Source organism: Hemitrygon akajei, chromosome 9, assembly GCF_048418815.1.
Source record: "Hemitrygon akajei chromosome 9, sHemAka1.3, whole genome shotgun sequence".
NCBI lineage: Eukaryota > Metazoa > Chordata > Chondrichthyes > Myliobatiformes > Dasyatidae > Hemitrygon > Hemitrygon akajei.
Window position 1 is genome coordinate 48,385,539 of NC_133132.1, and position 18,272 is coordinate 48,403,810.

Below are 18,272 nucleotides of genomic sequence, written 5' to 3' on the forward strand. Positions count from 1 at the left end.
TTAAATTAACATTTTACAATTGCAAATACCTGCTGGACATTAAAAATTTGAAGTACGGTAGGTCTACCCTCATTGTTGAGTTGCTCATTGGCAAATTGAAGGAGCTGGACTTAGTGCAGATTACTGTAATTTAAAAAAAATTGGATAGGTATAGGGACAGGTAAGGAATGGAGGGTTATGGGCTGAGTGCAGGTAGGTGGGACTAGGTGAGAGTAAGCGTTCGGCACGGACTAGAAGGGCCGAGATGACCTGCTTCCGTGCTGTAATTGTTACATGGTTATTATGCTGCTGCATCAGAGGAGTCTGTGCATGAAGATGGTGTGCAGTCTAACAGCCAGTGATCATCTTAGTCACTTGCTTGTGATGACTACTGGATGTTGTTAATGTGGAATTCTGCAATTCTGATTCACTAATTTATAGACAGACAGCAGAGGAGCAGCAGGGTCTCAGCTGTAGCCAGGACTAGGCCTCAAGCCGTGGTGTTGCTTAATTACAGCCACCTAGTAGAGACACTTCATGGTTTGTGCACTCCTCCAGGGGCAGTATGGTGCAGTATCCAAGGTACAGTTGGTGCTGCCAGTTCGTTTAGCAGAAAACGAGCTGTAGTGTTCAAATGCAGACTCCTGCAACATTCATGGACACAGGGTCTTGGACTATTTTTTGTGTGACTACTTACTGATTATATTACATGCTTGCTCTATGTGCCTTGTGCTGTGTGCGACTGTTGGTACTATGTTTTGTACCTTGGCTCCAGAGTAATGATGTTTTGGTTGGCTATATTCATGTATGGGAGAATGACAATTAAACTCCATCCATTGCTTGTGATTAAGACTCCTGAATATCAGGTCAAAGGAACTCTCGCTTTATCTCAATTTCAGATGAATTATTTATCTGAACCAAGACCAATAAATTCCAAATCTTGGGAAGTCATTCAAACATCTCAAATTTGAAATAGTTCCTAGACAAGTACACAACTTTTAAGGAGAAATGTCTAGTTTTACAAAGATCCGTGCACTTCTGTAGAAAACTGCTCTGGATTAAACCCTGAAAACTAAAAGGAGTCTAGTCCCTACCCTTGTCAACCCTGAACAATGCAGCTTTACTCTCAATTACCATTACTAACAATTCCATCCATTTAAGATAGCTCCAACTTAATCAAGAGTGCCTAACTTGAAGTCAACCATCGATCCAAAACCTGTGCACAAATTTCAATACAGTATAACTATCATGTAGCCATTTCAAAAAGATTAGCTTAATTTACTTTGAGGAACTTTAGATGGGAAACATTATTAAAAACAGAAATGCAGCTACAAGGTTTTACATTGAATTTCCCCAATTTGAATGCCTTGTGTACACACCTGCTCACCAATGTCTTAAAAAAAGATCATGGAAAGTTCAAAGTTTCCCAGGTTGAAGATTATAGTAAATAAGTAACTTGATAACCTTTTTTAGTGACTGGAAAATTAGCCTTCAAGTTTTAGAGTTCAGATTTTATCAGGATGTTATACAGAGGAACACCCATTTTACACAATCTTGCTTACATTGAATAAGTAAATCAAGTAACAGTTAAAACAAGAGAACATTATAAAACCTAAAATAAAATCTTTGGCATAATCCACCTCTCCAAAGGTAATCCATATGATCACTACAAGATCATTTACAATTTACAAGACTGATTTATAATTCTAACCTCCAATTTGGAGGAAATACTGAACTTCCCAAAGACACTCGAGGCAAGGTGGCAGGTACATACAATGTAATTACCGTAGATTCCGGACTACAGAGCGCACCTGATTAAAAGCCGCAGGCTCTAATTTTAGAAATAAAATCAATTTTTTAATTGTAAAGGCCGCACCGGATTTTAGGCCGCACCGCTACTTTTAAATATACATACGTATCGGTAACACAAATTACGTTGCATATACTTTTTTTACTGAACAGCACGAACAACATTCCAATATCTCCTAGCGACTGGTAAAAATATATATACTGCAGCCTACCAGGAAAAGTTATTGATCGACTTTAACTTAAAAGCAGCGTTTTCGCTCGGGTCTAATCGGGTCTGACGCGCTTGCGCAACGCGATCGGGTCTAATCGGGTCTGACGCGCTTGCGCAACGCGATCGGGTCTAATCGGGTCTGACGCGCTTGCGCAACGCGATCGGGTCTAATCGGGTCTGACGCGCTCGGGTCTTGCTTTTCTTCGAGTATTTTCCATGTTGATGAGGGTGAGTACAAATGACTGATTTACAATAATTTAATTGTGAAAGTGCGCTTGATTTATCGTACAATTTCATTGGACCTCTGTGAACTACTCATCAATTTTATTGGTCTACTGTTACGAGGCAAAATGTTTACGAGGCGGCATGAAAAAAAACCATGTATTAGCCGCTCCGGATTAAAGGCCGCAGAGTTCAAAGCTGTTCAAAATGTGGGGAAAAAGTAGCGGCTTATAATCCGGAATCTACGGTAACTAAGTATATTAACTTTATATTGGCATCTTTAAACAATGAAGGATATTGAACCTGATAAACAAGTAAATTCATCGACCAAGTACTCAACAATTTTCTACAACTTTTGCGTTTCTGTTTATACACAAGAATTTGTAGGGGTGTTACTTGCAAAGCCAGAATTTTTTTTTCAATTCTTAACTGACCTCCAGGCAATAGAGTCAATATACAGCACAGCTCATCATCCAGGCCAACCAAGGTGCTTTCCTGAGCTACTCCTATTCACTATACTTGGCCACTTCTGCTCTATCTCTTCCAAATGTCTTCACATTGCTTTTGCCACTTCCTCTGGCAGCTCTTTCATATTACATATTGTATGGAAAACATGCTTTTCATGCTTTTCAGATCCCTCTCAAAACCCTTTCCCCTCTTATTTTTACTTAGGAATACAGTGCAGAACAGACCTTTCTGGGGACCCAATGAGCTGTGAGGCTCAGCAACCCACATTTAACCCTAACCTAATCACAGGGCAAAATTTACAATCACCAATTAATCAGTACATATTTGTACTATGGGAAAAACCAGAGCACCAGGAGGAATCCCACGGTCATGGGGAGAAAAGGCAAATTCCTTACAGACTGTGCTAGAATTGAACTCCCAGCTCTGATGCCCTGAGCTGTAATAGTGTTGTGCTAGACACTATGCTACCCTGAAGAAACTGACAATCCACCTTTTCAATACGTGTGATAATATAGTCCTCTACAAGGGCCACCCACAGCTCCTTCACTCCAAGGGGGGGTGGGGGGGGGGGGAGGGAGAGAGAAAGAGAAGGGAGAGGAAAGAGGGAGAAAGAGTCCTAGCCTATCCTGTCTCCTTGAGAATCAAGCCAGACACTCCAGGTGCTATCTTTGTGAATATTTTCCACATCCCTTCTAGCTCAAGACATTCTTCCTATAGTATGGCATCTTGAGCTGCAGACAATACTCCAGGCACAATTTCATCAACATCCTATAGAACTGAAATAAGCAGGATTCTTGAACCAATGCTGTCCTCTTGGGAAACTCCCAGAGGAAGAAGATTGGGTAATTCTCTTGACAATTAGTTTTAATGCACCAGCTGCAAGTGACTCTACCTGCCAAATGCTTGTAAATATCTTCCTTTTTGATAAATTAGATACATTATTTGTGGTGAACTCAGGCCAAACCAATCCAATTTGCAAGTTGACTTCTATGACTAGACATTATGGAATGCTGTACTTTTGAAAAGTTACTTACTTGTCTGAATAGGGTCCCAATTACAAACTGCCAGAGGCAGCTTGTGCTTCGTTTCCCCATACAAAGATTTCCAGAAGTCAAATGCCTAGCGCTTCATAAAACATACAGGGAATACTTTACTCTGTAGACCTAGATCAGGAAATTACATATCCAAGACATTCCCAGCAGCCTCCTAAAGAGATGCCCTTTTTCACTCCAACCTCCACCATACAATGTGGTTTATTCTGCGATCCAAGTTCCCTCACTTTAGCCTGGCAATTGCACTAATTGAAGGTCACACACTTCCACCCTTTCCCATGCATGTGTATTCAGTTAATACCTACCACCTGCCCTTTTTAATGGCATCCTATCACCAAACTTTCACCACTATTTTTATTCATTTACTTTTTTTTTTACCATTTTCACTCATTCGTCTGATCCATCCAGCTCAAATATTTCCGCCACACTGCAACATGCTTGAAGCAACTTAACACTTTTCTCCCTCTTCCATGAGAGGGACATGGGCTTCACAAGCTGAGCCAGCATTTAATTGCCAGAGATGGTGGTGATGAATCTTGAATGGCTGTAGTCCATAATGTGTGGAATATCCACATTGCTGCTGGGAAGAGTGTTGCAAGATTCTGATTTAATGACAATTATGCACTTCTGAGTCACAATAGTTATTAACTTGGAAGGCAACTTCCAGTGGTTGCGTCCAATACATTCAATGTTCATTCTTCAACCTGATACAGATCATGGGCTTGGAGTCTTGGCAAGTCGCTGCCGAGAGCATCTTCTAGCTGGTACCAACCACTCTGCTGGTGGCAGAGTAAGTGAATGATTGTGGATGTGTGCTGTATGATGTTGAGCTTTGAGTACTGCATCATACTCCTTTAAACAGTGGGCAGGATTTGGGGAGAGTTAGGAACAAGTTACACACACAGAACACTGGAGGAACTCAGCAGGCCAGACAGCATTTATGGAAAAAAATTGCAGCTGATGTTTGAGGCCGAGACCCTTTATCAGGACTGGGGGGAAAAGAAGATGGCGTTAGAGTAAGAAAGTGGGGGGAAGAGAGGAAGAAACACAAGCTGATAGGTAAAACTGGGAAGGGGTGGGGAAGAGAAGAGGGGTGAAGTAACCAGCTGGAAAGTTGATTGGCGAAAGAGATATAGGACTGGAGAAGGGGGAATCCGACATGCAAGGACAAAAGGCCATGGAAGAAAGAAAAAACAGAAAATCGATGTTTATGCCATCAGGTTGGAGGCTACCCTGATGGAATTAAGGCATTGCTCCTCCAACTCGAGTGTGGCCTCATTGCAACAGTAGAGGCAGCCATGAACTGACATATCAGAATGGGAATGGGAAGTGGAATTAAAATGGGTGGTCACTGAGAGCACTCACTTTTTCTGCTAGACAGAGTTTAGGCGCTCAGTGAAGCGATCTCCAAATCTGTATCAGTTAAGTGCTGCCTCACCTGGACAGATTGGCAGTGAGTGGGGAGGTGTAGGGGCAGGTGTAGCACTTGCTCCACTTACAAGGATAAATGCCAAGAGGGAGATCAGTGGGGAGGGATGAATGAACGAGAGAGTCGCGTAGGAAGCAATCCCTGAAGAAAGCAGAAAGGAACTTCCCAGCTCTTTATTTCATCCCTCTCCCCCACCCCTGCTTCATCTCTCACCTTGTGGTTCTTCCTCCCCTCCACTTCCTTGCACTGACTCGTCTTTTCTTTTCCCCCCAGTCCTGATGAAGGGTCTCCGCCTAAAACATCGACTGCACTCTTTTCCAGAAGTCAATAACCTTTTCTGCACCGCAGACCGGTTTAATATTGACAATATTCTTGCGGACTGGTGATAAGTCAACTATGAGTCACTGATAAGTGGCTAATACACAATTTCATTTCAAAAAGGGTTTATCTACAGAATTTAATATTAAACACAGGCATATTTTCCCTCGCATGAATATAGTGATAAGCCAATTATAACTCACTTATAAGTCAATAGCATCATAACATTTGGATATTAAACACACAGCGCATATTTTCCTCGTATGAAAATATAAAATCAATGCAACACACCAGTGAGAGGACAAGGTAAGGGCCGGAGGTCCCCGTGCAGGGGCCGCGGCAGTCGCAGTCTGGAGAGACTGACCAACTGAGGAGTGCGACAGGGCACGCGCCCACCCCCACCCCCCAATAGGTCGGTAGGATCTATCGGCTGACAAAAGTTTGGCTCGAGGGATGACTTTCAGTGGATCACAGAGAGGTAGCTGCTCTACTACTTACAAAACCCTCTGCCCAAATTAGGTTGTCTACGAATATTTTAGCAGTGGGTTCCCCACAAACATTCAGTGTGCTAAACAGGTTTAGAGGCGGCGCCCATTTGTCCGCGCTCCAGCCCAGTAGCACCGGCACTTCTCGCTGGCCAGTTACCCGAGGCCAACCAGTGATCCCTGGCGCTAGGGTATCACTGCATTTAGGCGACTGATGACCTGCGTGTGTTCAACAGTGGGCATGAAAGGGAATGAGGAAAGGTGCAGCTGACTCATATCATTTCATATTGACAAATCACACTGTTTCCTCGCAGCCCGGTAGCACATGCTTTGCAGCCTGGTACTGGTCTGCAGGCCAGTGGTTGGGGACCACTGCTCTTTTCCATAGATACTGCCTGTCCTGCTGAGTTCCTCCAGCTTCCTGTGTGTTGCTTGGATTTCCAGCATCTGCAGACTCTCTTATTTGTGATAGGAAGTTAGTCACAAGTTTCCTAGTTTCTGACCTGCTCTCCAATGTCCAGACAAGAATCACTTACCACAGCAGCACTCAGTAAAACTTGCACCATACAGACACTAGTAAAGCAGAGCAATCCAAAAGAAAATCCAAATGTCACAAGGTAAAACTTGATCATTTGCATGTCACAATGAAGTGCTGCTTGAATCTTATTTAAATTGCACTCTCATGTTTTCTTTGTTCTGCTATTTCAGGGGCTATTTTCTTGGAAAAAAACATGGCAAGGATACAACTATGATGGATGGTGCTCCCAGAAAGACACCGTTTCATGTCTATCACTGGGATGCTAACAAACAGCTGAAATAAAACTTGTGTTGGGAATGGTAGTAGGGTGGATGTGAAATGCATGGGGGGGGGGGGGGGGGATGGATAGAGAGGTGAATTTCATCACATACCAAACCATACAAGGCTACTAATCAGATTTTAAAATGAGGATAATGCTGAACAGATTTTGAACTTTGGCCAGCCTATACCATGAGCACTATGGAAACTTTTGGTTACCATGGCACCAGGAAAAAATACAATAAAAGAATTTTACAAGTTTGACAACTATTGTTGTACCTCAGAACTTGTATGCTTTCTGAAAGGGGCAACCTCAATTGCTCCTACTCTTTAATAATTTGTTTCACCAGCAGTGCCCAAATATCTTGGATTGATTTGTAAACTTTAAGTTTGCCACTATTTTGATGAAGCATAGACATACACTCAAAATGCTTTGTTCTCAAGATAAAACATTCTGACCTTAATATTCTTTTCCATCTATAAAGTATTAAAACAAACAGAACAAGAAAATTTCCTTCTGAAGTTCAGCCAAACAGCTTCTTGCATCAAATCCACACCAGCTCCCTTTCCACCAACCCCATTTATTTCCCTGTAGCCTATTCTGTCATACTATTTTAACTCCAATGATTCTCTACCACCACATTGACTGTTTAGGAGATGAGAATAAATTAATGCACTGGAGTACAAAAACATTCCAACTCTACAAACTACTGAGTTACTGTGGTTTGAGGCAGCAACATTACCTATTGTAACACCTACCTGTCAGGGACTGTGCCCCCAGATAAAGTGTACTTGATTCTTACATTACTACACATCATCATGTGCTATGTCATATGATGTGGGCAAACATGGTCTCATGACCAGGATTATTCTTGGCAAAATTTTCTAAAGCAGCTTGCCATTGCCTTCTTCTGGGCTGTGCCTTTACAATTGGGTGACCCCAGACATTGTTAATACTCTTCAGAAATTGTCTGCTTAGTGCCAGTGGTCACATAGCCAGGACCTATGATATGAACCAGCTGTTCTTATGGCTCCATGCAACACTGATCTTGAATGGTGGGGGGGGGGGGGAGAAAATCGGTGAGGTAGGTGCTGTACCCTTCCCCATGGGTGATCTGCAGGGTAGTGCAGGAAAGAAGCCTCTTACACCTCGTTTGGTACAGACATCTCCACCCCACCACTCAATCAACACATCCCCTGAATAAAAGTGCAAAAGGCTCAAATAATGCCCTTCTTCCAACAAATCATTTGGAGATTGTGATGTACATGAAACTGGTTGCTTTTTTCCTTCCACTGTAATACCTCAGCCATATACAAACAGGCAAAATCTCCATATGGAGAATTAAACCACAGAATTGACCCTTTCCCTAACATATCCAATGCTAAATTTTACTAGTATCCTCGGGTCAGGATTGATTTAGATCAGGGGTACCCAACCCGGATCCACAGACCCCTCGGTTAATGGTAGGGGGTCCATAGCATGAAAAAGGTTGGGAACTCCTGATCTAGATGGCTGATGAAGGCAATGTCACAGACTGTTATATCTAGACTGAAGGTGGTTAGGTGAGCAGTTTGAGAGATGAGCTTCTTCCACGGCTTTTCTATGCATCTGGAAAGAGCCTGGAGGTTCTCAGTGCCTTCTTGAATACACAGGACTGTAATGTTAACATTTCCCATTCAAGGTGGCTTTAAGAACATACTTGAATTGTTGCCTCTATCCACTTTATCAACTCTGCTTGTGTTACTGGAGCTGACAGGTACACTTAGAGGCTACTGCCTTGGGAGAGGTTTGCTTATCCAGTGGATCTGAAGTACTTTGAGGACACAAAGCTGACATCTTTCCAGTAACAAAATGCTCACTGTTAAGTAGTCCATATATCAGAAGCATACAGGAAATCAGGGATCACTGCTGTCCAGTTAAACCATGAGCTGTGTGCTGACTTTTAAAAGTATCTAGATCTTTAAACGTTTTTCCCATTAAAGTGGATAATAGCAAGGCTGGCATACAACAAACAATTCCCAGTTTCATCAACCTCTCCCTGCCATTGAAAGGTGGTTCTCACCAATTTGAAGCAATTCACATTCTTAGTCTCATTGTAGGCTATTATACAGTTCAGGCAATTTGAAAGCAGAAACATCACTTTGTGGAAGTGCAGGTTCCATCCTCTGATGTTTGATAAATTAACACAGCTTGTCTTTGAAACATGGAAGCAGCCTCTACAACCACAGCTTGCTGACTGAATTTACTCATTTCTGAAACTATGAAATGCAGATTGAAAAGTACTACCATTTGTCCCACAAATTTCTTGAACTCATCAGAGCACATGTTGGAGACTAGATGCAGCACTGCTATGGTAAAGATCAGGATAGCATATGGGGTAATGTACAGACTGATGCCAACAAGGTTACATCCATTTTGAATCTGTGTGAATTCACTAGTTGAGATAAAGGCTTGCAGCAGATGAAACATTTATCTAGGCAACTAAATTGGAGAAGAAATTGCCATATTTTTGCATCAGCAAATTAAAATGTCCATACTTAATGGCTGATGTTACTTATTGCTTTTCTCTTATAAAGAATGTGTAACGTAGACTCTATACAACTGGCCACAAATGACAGAATCCACTGATTCAAAGAGCAGCTCTTTGGCTACTGGTCAAAGACTCCACAACAACCTTTCCTTGTGGCAGACAGTATGGGAACCTTCTGCAGATATAACAGGATGTCTCCTTTCTTGAAGATTGTCATGATTATACAATCCAAAGTCTCCTGACATACTCTTCCCAGATGTGGTAAACCAAACTTGCAACTCCCCTCCACCCCCACCAGAGAACCAAGAACATAATCTTGTTTTTCAGTTAGCCTATGGACTTTTTGATGTGTTGGTCTGAGGTGACAGCCAATGGTTACATGTAACCCAAGCCCTTTTGATTTCATTCCAATAGTTGCAGTGCATAGTTCTTCAGTGTTCCTTCCTTCAGAAATCTCCTGGTTCTTGCTCACCTGTCTCCCATATTGCCTCAACAATTATTCTAGATCATCCATATTGCCATGAAGCCTTGTGCTTTCCTCCTGATTAAACAGGATGTTACAATCAACCATTCTCCAAAGTATTTGGTCAGAATTTTTAAATTAGCTTTTATTGGTTAAATTTTTAATTCATTTTTTAATTTAAATTAAAAATTATAATTTAAAATTAGCTCCACTATTATATCTTGCTGGTTTAGTATTTCACAAAGACTATGTGCAAGCTACAATGACAATTTTCATTTTGATCCATTGATAAAGGAATCCCAGATGACTCAAGACTAAGCTCTGATCTGGCTAACATATGCTTAGACAGTTTCAAGCTCTCTAGGTCTCCCAACCCTGACTCTCCAGTCTGGAGATAAACCAGGCACTAGCTGCTCAGCAGAATGAGCCAACATGACAGCATTCTTGAGGTGACTGACAGGTGACACTGAAGTTTAAAATTAGACTGCCAAACCTCTCCCAGAAAAATAGGGAGGAAAAATGTGGCATTAGCGCATTACTTTTAAGCTCATGGTTGTAAATGAACTTGCCCACTGGTTGCAAATTCAGTTCCAACTATGGCTACATTTAGATCCAGAGGAAGTCCACCTTCAGCCTAGCCTCAAGAGCCACAGGAACTGCACGACTAGCACTGCCTTTAAATTCTACATCTTACTGTACGATGGCACTAATGCCAAGTCTCAATATCTTGTGATCACCACCCCCTAAAAGCGACCACACCAGTTACATCAACGCTAGAGAGGTTATGCATGTGCATTTTGCAATGATTTACCCAAGTACTTTTCACTGCTTCTGGGCAAAGTAATTGACTGTTCTATTTACTACAAATTATTATAAATTACTGTGATTGCACATTTAGACAGAGACATAATGTAAAGATTTTTACTCATGTATACGAAGGATGCAAGAAATAAAGTCAATTCAATAATCACCATTAGCACGTAGGAAATATGCTAATTCACGGCTTGCCGTGAAAATGCTTCTTGATACTATTTAAGATAAATGCTTCCTAGTATTAAAAGTTGCCCCTCTCACTTCTGGAACGGAAGTCTTATTTGCACCAAGGATATAAAGATCTGGGGTGAACCAACCCAAGCATTCCTGCAAATCACTATAAACCAGTGCAGGTGTGCATGAAGTCTACAGCAGGTACAGCAATCCTGCTTTTTTAAAAAAACATCAACATGCTCCTGAAGATTATTGATATTCTCAGTGACTACAAGATCTCCCTAATTTGAGAATGGGATGTACAGCAGAAATTGGCTGGATTGGTTTTGTTTTACTTTTTTTGTTGACAAAACACAAATTGTATCATGAAAATATTTAGACCAGAAAGTTAGCTTTCACTGGAGAAGTCTAAGCAGATTACTATTCAAGCCTATAATCGCTGGTAGGTTTTCTGGCAGACCTTGCTTTCTGCTTGTGAGCACTCAGATAAAATTACACTAAACTTTGACACCCACCAAGGGAAAGTGCAAGAGGAGCATGTACTATTTTGTTTACAATACAAGCAAAGATATATTTACTTATTGAGATACAATGCAGAAGAGGCCCTTCCAGACCTCTAAGCCAAGCCACCCAGCAACCCCAATTCAATCCCAACCTAATAATGGGACAATTTACAATGACCGATTAACCTACCAAACAGTAGGTCTTTGGACTGTGGGAGGAAATCCACATGGTCATGGGCAGAAAGTGCAAATTCCTCACAGGCAGCAGCAAGAATTGAACTTGGACTGCCTATGCTGTGAAACAAAACTGTTTCTCTTGAGCAAAGGTGCAAATGAGCACATATAGTTATGATAGTGCAGTCACAAAAATACCGCCTGAAGAACAATGCTACATGGGATGTTGTCCTGGAGCCGTATTTCTGCAAGTTCACAGCAGTTCCTCATCTGGTGCTGGTTCAGTCACAATGAAGGAAAAGCAGCCCGCCTCGTGCTGTGCCCAGCCGCAAGTGAAGGCGGTGAACACTGGAGATCAGCACTGAAGGTAGGAGTCAGCTCCCAACCAGCAAGGTTCCCAGCGTGTCCACCACATCTGTTCCTTCTCACACCACCTCCAGTGCCTCTTCCCATGTGACACCACAGAATGACAGCCGGTCCACTCAACAACCAAGGCAACGCAGCTCCCCCACCAATCTGACCAACGAACAGGAGCTGCAGTATTTTATATTACCAATATTGCAGGGTTAGGTGCTAACAAAAATGTTTGAGACAAATATTTGTATTGTTTATTAGATACCAACACATAACTACTATATTTGTAATGCATTACTTATTAATAACAATTAAATTGGAGTTACTGTCATCTTCCTGTCAGTTAGATCCAGTCTGGCCATTATCCTCTGATCTCTCTCATCATCCACAAAACTGATGTTCACTGAATGCTTGTTTATTGCACCATTCTCTAAACTCTTGAGCAGGGGTTCCTGCATGGGGTCTATGGACACCTTAGTTAATAGTTGGGGTCCATGGCATAAAGTAGTTGGGAAACCCTGCTCTAGAGAGTGGTGTGCATGACATTTTTATTTCATTTAGAGACACAGAATGGAACAGGCCCTTCCGGGGCAATGAGATGCACTGCCCAGCAACCCAACTATTTTACCCTAGCTTTATCACAGAACAATGTTACAGTGACCAATTAACCTACTAACCAATGCATCTTTGGACTGTGGGAAGAAATTAGAGCACCTGAAGAAAACCTACACATTCCCAGAAGGACATACAAACTCCCTACAGTGGACACCACAATTGAATGCCATACTCTGATGGCCCAAGCTATAATCCCAGGAGATTAGTGGTTGCTTGAGATACTGAAACCACCTTTTCTGGTACCAATAATCATTTCAGGGTCAAAGTCACAAAGATCACATACCTTCCCCATTCTGATGCTGTTTGGTCTGAACAACTGAATCTCTTGATCATTCTTTAAGGCACAGAGTTGTTGCCACGTGATTGGGTGATTAGATATTTGCATTAGCAAGCAGGTGTACCTAATAAAATGGCCATTGGGCATACCTCAAGACTAGAAAATGTAAAGGGAATGAATAAGAAAAAACAGCTTAGATCAAAGTAACAACTTTTGTTTCAGTCTTAATGACAAGCATCAACTGAAATCGCTAATCAACAGAAGTCAATTTCAGTAACCAAATGATTAAAGTAATTGATTCCTTACTTTGAGGTATAATGTTTTCAGGCGGACAGACAGGGAGGAATTGAAGACAAAAAATGGAGGTATGAACATGATATGGTTCACCTGGCTGCATATATGATCACAGCTCTGTTGGGTGGGGCCAACTGATTTCAAGTGCTGCCCAGTCACTGTAGTGAAGTCAGGAGACAGCACAAAAGCAGCAGATTTTGGCAAGCCCTGTCTTCTTTGGCTGTGGAGGTGCAAGCTTTGGAGTCAGAAGCCTAAACTCAGCTGCAAATAAAAGGATGGTAGGGTCAAGCAGAGTGTGGCCAATGTCAAGAGTGTGCCAGTGATAGTAGGAAGGCTTTAGGTCGCAAACACGAGGAAATCTGCAGATGCTGGAAATTCAAGCAACACACACAAACTGCTGGTGGAACGCAGCAGGCCAGGCAGCATCTATAGGGAGAAGTACTGTCGATGTTTCGGCCCATCGACAGTACTTCTCCCTATAGATGCTGCCTGGCCTGCTGCGTTCTACCAGCATTTTGTGTGTGAGGCTTTAGCTCAGCAGGTTTCAACATGAACAGGGGGAGCTCAGATGAGAGGCAAGTGCTTTTTTTAAAAAAATAAAAATAAAAATTAGAGAGTAGTCAGGATGGAATGCCCCTCCTGGCAGATGTGGGAATTCAGGGTACCTCACGGTTTCCCTGACGACGATATATAAAATTCTGAGACAGATCCTTCAGCCCATCTAGTCCATGCCAAAACTATTTAGACTGCCTATTCCCATCGACCTGTAGCAGAACCATGAGCCCTTCTATCCATGGACCTATCCAAATTTCTCCTAAACATTGAAATTGAGCTCACGTGCACCACTTGTGCTGGCAGCTCATTCCACACTCATGACCCTCTTTGTGAATAACTTTCCCCCTCATGTTTCCCTTAAACTTCCCACTTTTCACCCTTAACCAAACCCCAGCAGAAAAAGCCTGCTTGCATTTACCATATCTATACCCCTTAAATTTTCACACCTCTCAAATCTCCTCTCAATCTTCTATGTACTAAAGAATGCAGTTCTCACCTATTCAATCTTTCCTTATAACTCAGGCCCTCAAGACCCAGCAATATTCTTGTGAACTGTCTCTGTACTTTCAACTTTGTCTACATCCCTCCTGTAGGTAGGCACCCAAAATGGCACACAATGGTCCAAATTCTGCTTCACCAACATTTTATACAACTTTATAAATCAATATACTGAGTACAGGAGATGGGATGTTATGTTGAAAGCCAATGTGCCAAAAGTTTTCTTTATGACCCGATCTATCTGTGACGCCACTTTCAACAAATTACGGACTTGTATTCCCAGATCTGCAGGAAATGCACCCGACTTTAGCGCTTGACCAACTGGGTCATGGAGATGGAGCTGGAGATGAATGTACTCAGAATCATTTGGAAGGCTGAAGATATTATAGACGAGAATTTTGAAGTAGTGGTCACAACCACAGTACTGACTGCGGACAACAGGAAAAATTCAAAAGGGCGAAGAATGCAGGACTTAAGGGGATGTATTTAAATGCACATAGTATTCCGAATAAAGTAGATGAACTCATAGTGCAAGCAGAGATTGGACAGTATGATGAGGGCATCACCAAGTTGTGGCTGAAAGAAGGTCATAGTTAGAAGCTTAATATCAAGGATATACTTTGTATCAAAAGGACAGTCAGGAAGGCATAGGTGGTGGTGTGGCTCTGTTGGTAAGAGATGGAATTACATCTTTAGAAAGAGGTAACACAGGGTCAGAGAATGTTGAATCTTCGTGGGCAGAGCTAATAAAAAACCATTATGGGAATTATACACAGGCCTCCAAGTAGTAGCCAACATGTGGGGTTGAGACTGCAAAGGGAGCTGGAAAAGGCATGTAATAAGAGTAATGTCATAATTGTAGTGGGGGACCTCAATATGCAAGGGGATTGTGAAAAATCAGGTTAGTGTCCAATTGGAGAGGTAATTACGGTAGTTGAATGCCTATGAGATGGCTTTTTAAGTGCAGCTTGTGCTTGAGCCTACTCGGGGAGAGGTCATATTGTACTGGGTTTTGTGTAACAACCCAGATTTTATTAAGGAGCTTAAGTTAAAGGAACCCTTAGAAGACAGTAATATGATGAACTCATACTGTAATTTGAGGGGGAGAAACACAAGTCACATGTATCAGTATCACAACAGAATAAAGGGAACTACAGAGGCATGAGTGAAGAGCTTGCCCAGGTGGACTGGAGAGGGATACTGGCGGGGATGAAGGCAGAGCAGAGATGGCTGAAGTTGCTAGGAATAGTTCACAAGGCTCACGATAGACATGTTCCACAGAGGAAGTAGTTCCCAAATAGTAGGGGTAGGCAGCCATGGCTGACAAGGGAAGTCAAGGAGTGCATAAAAGCAAAGTAACAAAGAGAGTGGGGGGTTTTTTAAAACCCCAAAAAGGCAACTAACAAAACCATAAGGGAAAAGATGAAATATGAAGGAAAACTAGCCAATAATATAAAGCATGATATTAAAAGATTTTTCAGTTATATAAAGAGCAAAAAGGTGAGAGCTGATATTGGACCACTGGAAAATAATGCTGGTGAGGTAGTAATGAGGGATAAAGAAATGGCATATGAACAAATACTTTGCATCAGTTTTCACTGTGGAAGACACTAGCATTGTGCCAGAAGTCCATGTACCAAAAACAATGGACATATCAGCAATCAGGTAGCCAGGTTAACTGGGTCTCAGCCTGAAACACCCCCTGTTTACTCTTTTCCATAATTCAGCTTGACCTGCTGAGTCTGTGTAATGCCCATGACATTGCATACAGTGTCAAGATGACCTAGCTTGGAACAAACAGATACCCCTTAATCTGGCTTACTAGCCCTGCAAGTGTCCACACATTAAAATTGCTATAGCTGCAAAACAATATACAGGCAATATGCTTTTAAAAATTGGGGAGGGGGAGGTGGAAGAAGGAAAATGATTGTGCATATATTACCCAAGAAAGGAATTTTAAGCAACAAATCGAAGCCTTCAGCCACACTCACTTCTTGGCATCATTAAACCTCACACCAGCTGGCAATTCAAAATATACACCCATGTGACATCCAACCAACTACATAAATTGAGAAGTTTTAAAAGATTAAGCAAGCACCAAATTCAGTAGAGGCTGCATCTTATCCAAGATGCACTTTGAAAATCAACATAACATTGTTTGCTTGAGCAAGTCCCCAAAACTGACTCAACATATTATTAAAAATGATTAACCTCAAGTATTGTAATTCTACAAATGTGATTAACTTTTTACTGAGTTAGTAGTCAGACTTGAAAACATCCACACCCAAATTTGATGCAAAAATATACAGCAATTCCATATAACCAGCCTCTAAATAAAATTTGAGAAAACCACACCTGTCTCCAAATTAAAGATATTAAATATGAATTAAAATGTTTTGCAATCAACACTAATTCTAATGCACATTGTTGAAAGCAAGAATGCTAATTTTCAGTTGTTTTCAGAAAGTTATTCTATCTTCCCTTCTTTGCATGTAAAGATCACCCATGAGGATCAACAAGGAAAACAGAAATGCACCAACAACTTCAACAGTACCAGTACCACCTACAACCGAAGAACAGTTACATTTTTAACTGCAGCCCTGCTATGACTGGTAAAATATGTCTGGAGCCATCGAGTAAACACGGCAATTGAAGTCACATTACGGTCGGCAAATAAAAACTAATTAAACATGAAAGATGCTGAAAATACGTGAACAAAACTACACCTCAATTGGTCCCTTTTTGGTGCATTAGAGAGAGCACAGCTCCCTGGAATTTATTACCACACGAGGTTCAGTTACTATGTGAATTGCACTACAGCTAGTTCTGTTTCCCCAAGGTTGGTAACTGAACACGGATGGATCTGCCTGATAATTATAACAACGCTGATCGGGGAGAAAGATTTTTCTTTACAATTAATAAAAGATCTACACAATTCCCACCTTCCCCTTGAGATAGATATTTTTTCTTAAATAGACGGTTTTATCCCTCCTGAGTCGTTAGATATGATACAGAAGTCAAATCTGAGAGCAGTCTGACTGACAGTATCAAATCTCCCTCGACATCAAAAGAAATCCAGGGGTGCACACAACCACTGATGCCCAGTCGCATATTGAACATGTGTATTAATTTTATGCACGCACTAAATATACTGCACACAAACCTATTGCTTCATGGCTGCCGGTGTTTTACAGCGAGGGCTCTACAAAATGGCAAGCGCTCTAACCGAGCCCGCTTGCAGCCCCAGCGGGGGAAAACCACTGCAGTTGTTAACATTTCACAACAGTTGCCATAAGACCACCTACCTGCAGGTGTTGGCCCGAAGATACGAACCACTGGCACTCTGGTCACCTCAGCCTGCCTGAACTCAGAGTAGCAAACATCCAGACCGGGGAGCGGACTGGACATATAGTAATCGGCGGTGACAATCCTCACTGCCAGCATACTGACCCGACCCTTGCAGCTGTGCTTGCTTAAAGGAAATTAATGTACTAACGCAGCCTTCGGAATTAGAGAGTTTCAAACGCGAGCAGTGCCTGCTGGCGGTTGCTAGGGAGCTGTCAGGCCGAGGCGGACGTGCTACTGGCCGCGAGTGAGCAGCAGGACGGAGCGGCTGCGGGCCTGGGCAACGCGTGTGTCCATGTCTCGGGGTCCCTGCGCCTGCGGCCCCGCTGCCGCTCACACATGACGCCGGGCGCCGAGTGTGTGTATTTTTTTTGCTGGAGTGGGTTGGTGGGCGAGAGAGAGAGAGGTGTGGTTAGCGGGAAGGCGGTGGCGGTGTGGGTGGGTGGGTGTGCGCGGACCCGGCGCTGCTCCCGCTCCTCACGGTCCCACCAGCTTCCGCCCGCCGCAGCTGCACTGCAGCATCACTCCCTCGTGCACCGCCGTATGAAGCGGAGGGGCCAGCGGAAGACCCGCCCTCCACCCTCCCCTCATTGGCTGGCCCCCCGGACACCTCCGCAAGCCGGTTGGCCACCGCCGACATTGGAGCGGGAGGCGTCGTCGATCGGCTTTGACCCCGCCTTTCTTCTGCCCCTGCCTCTGAATGATTGGCTGACTTCCGTGAATGCGAGCCTTTCGTTCCGCCCGCGTTGATTGGCAGAGCGTTCCAGAGAGGAGGGTCAAGTGATTGACAGGCTGATTGGCGGTGCTGCTTGTAGTATGCGCTGCTCTGCATTGTGTGAGGCTGGGCAGAGCAGGGCTTGTCAAGCCGTTCCTTGGGGAGCAGAGGACGACCTGCTTCCAATCCGGC

At 42.8% G+C, this 18,272-nt stretch overlaps 1 protein-coding gene across 2 annotated transcripts in view; it reads right to left on the reverse strand.

Moving 5' to 3' along the window:
• The window catches only part of rev3l (REV3 like, DNA directed polymerase zeta catalytic subunit), a 183,996-nt gene extending 166,198 nt beyond the window's left edge, over nt 1-17,798 (reverse strand). The window contains exon 1 of one of the 2 annotated variants that reach the window (XM_073055923.1): nt 17,326-17,798. In XM_073055923.1, the coding sequence (XP_072912024.1) occupies nt 17,326-17,464 (139 nt within the window). In that variant the 5' untranslated portion in view covers nt 17,465-17,798. The remainder of the gene's footprint in view (nt 1-17,325) is intronic. The other variant, XM_073055925.1, reaches the window with a different exon arrangement.
• Nucleotides 17,799-18,272: the final 474 nt, after the last annotated feature.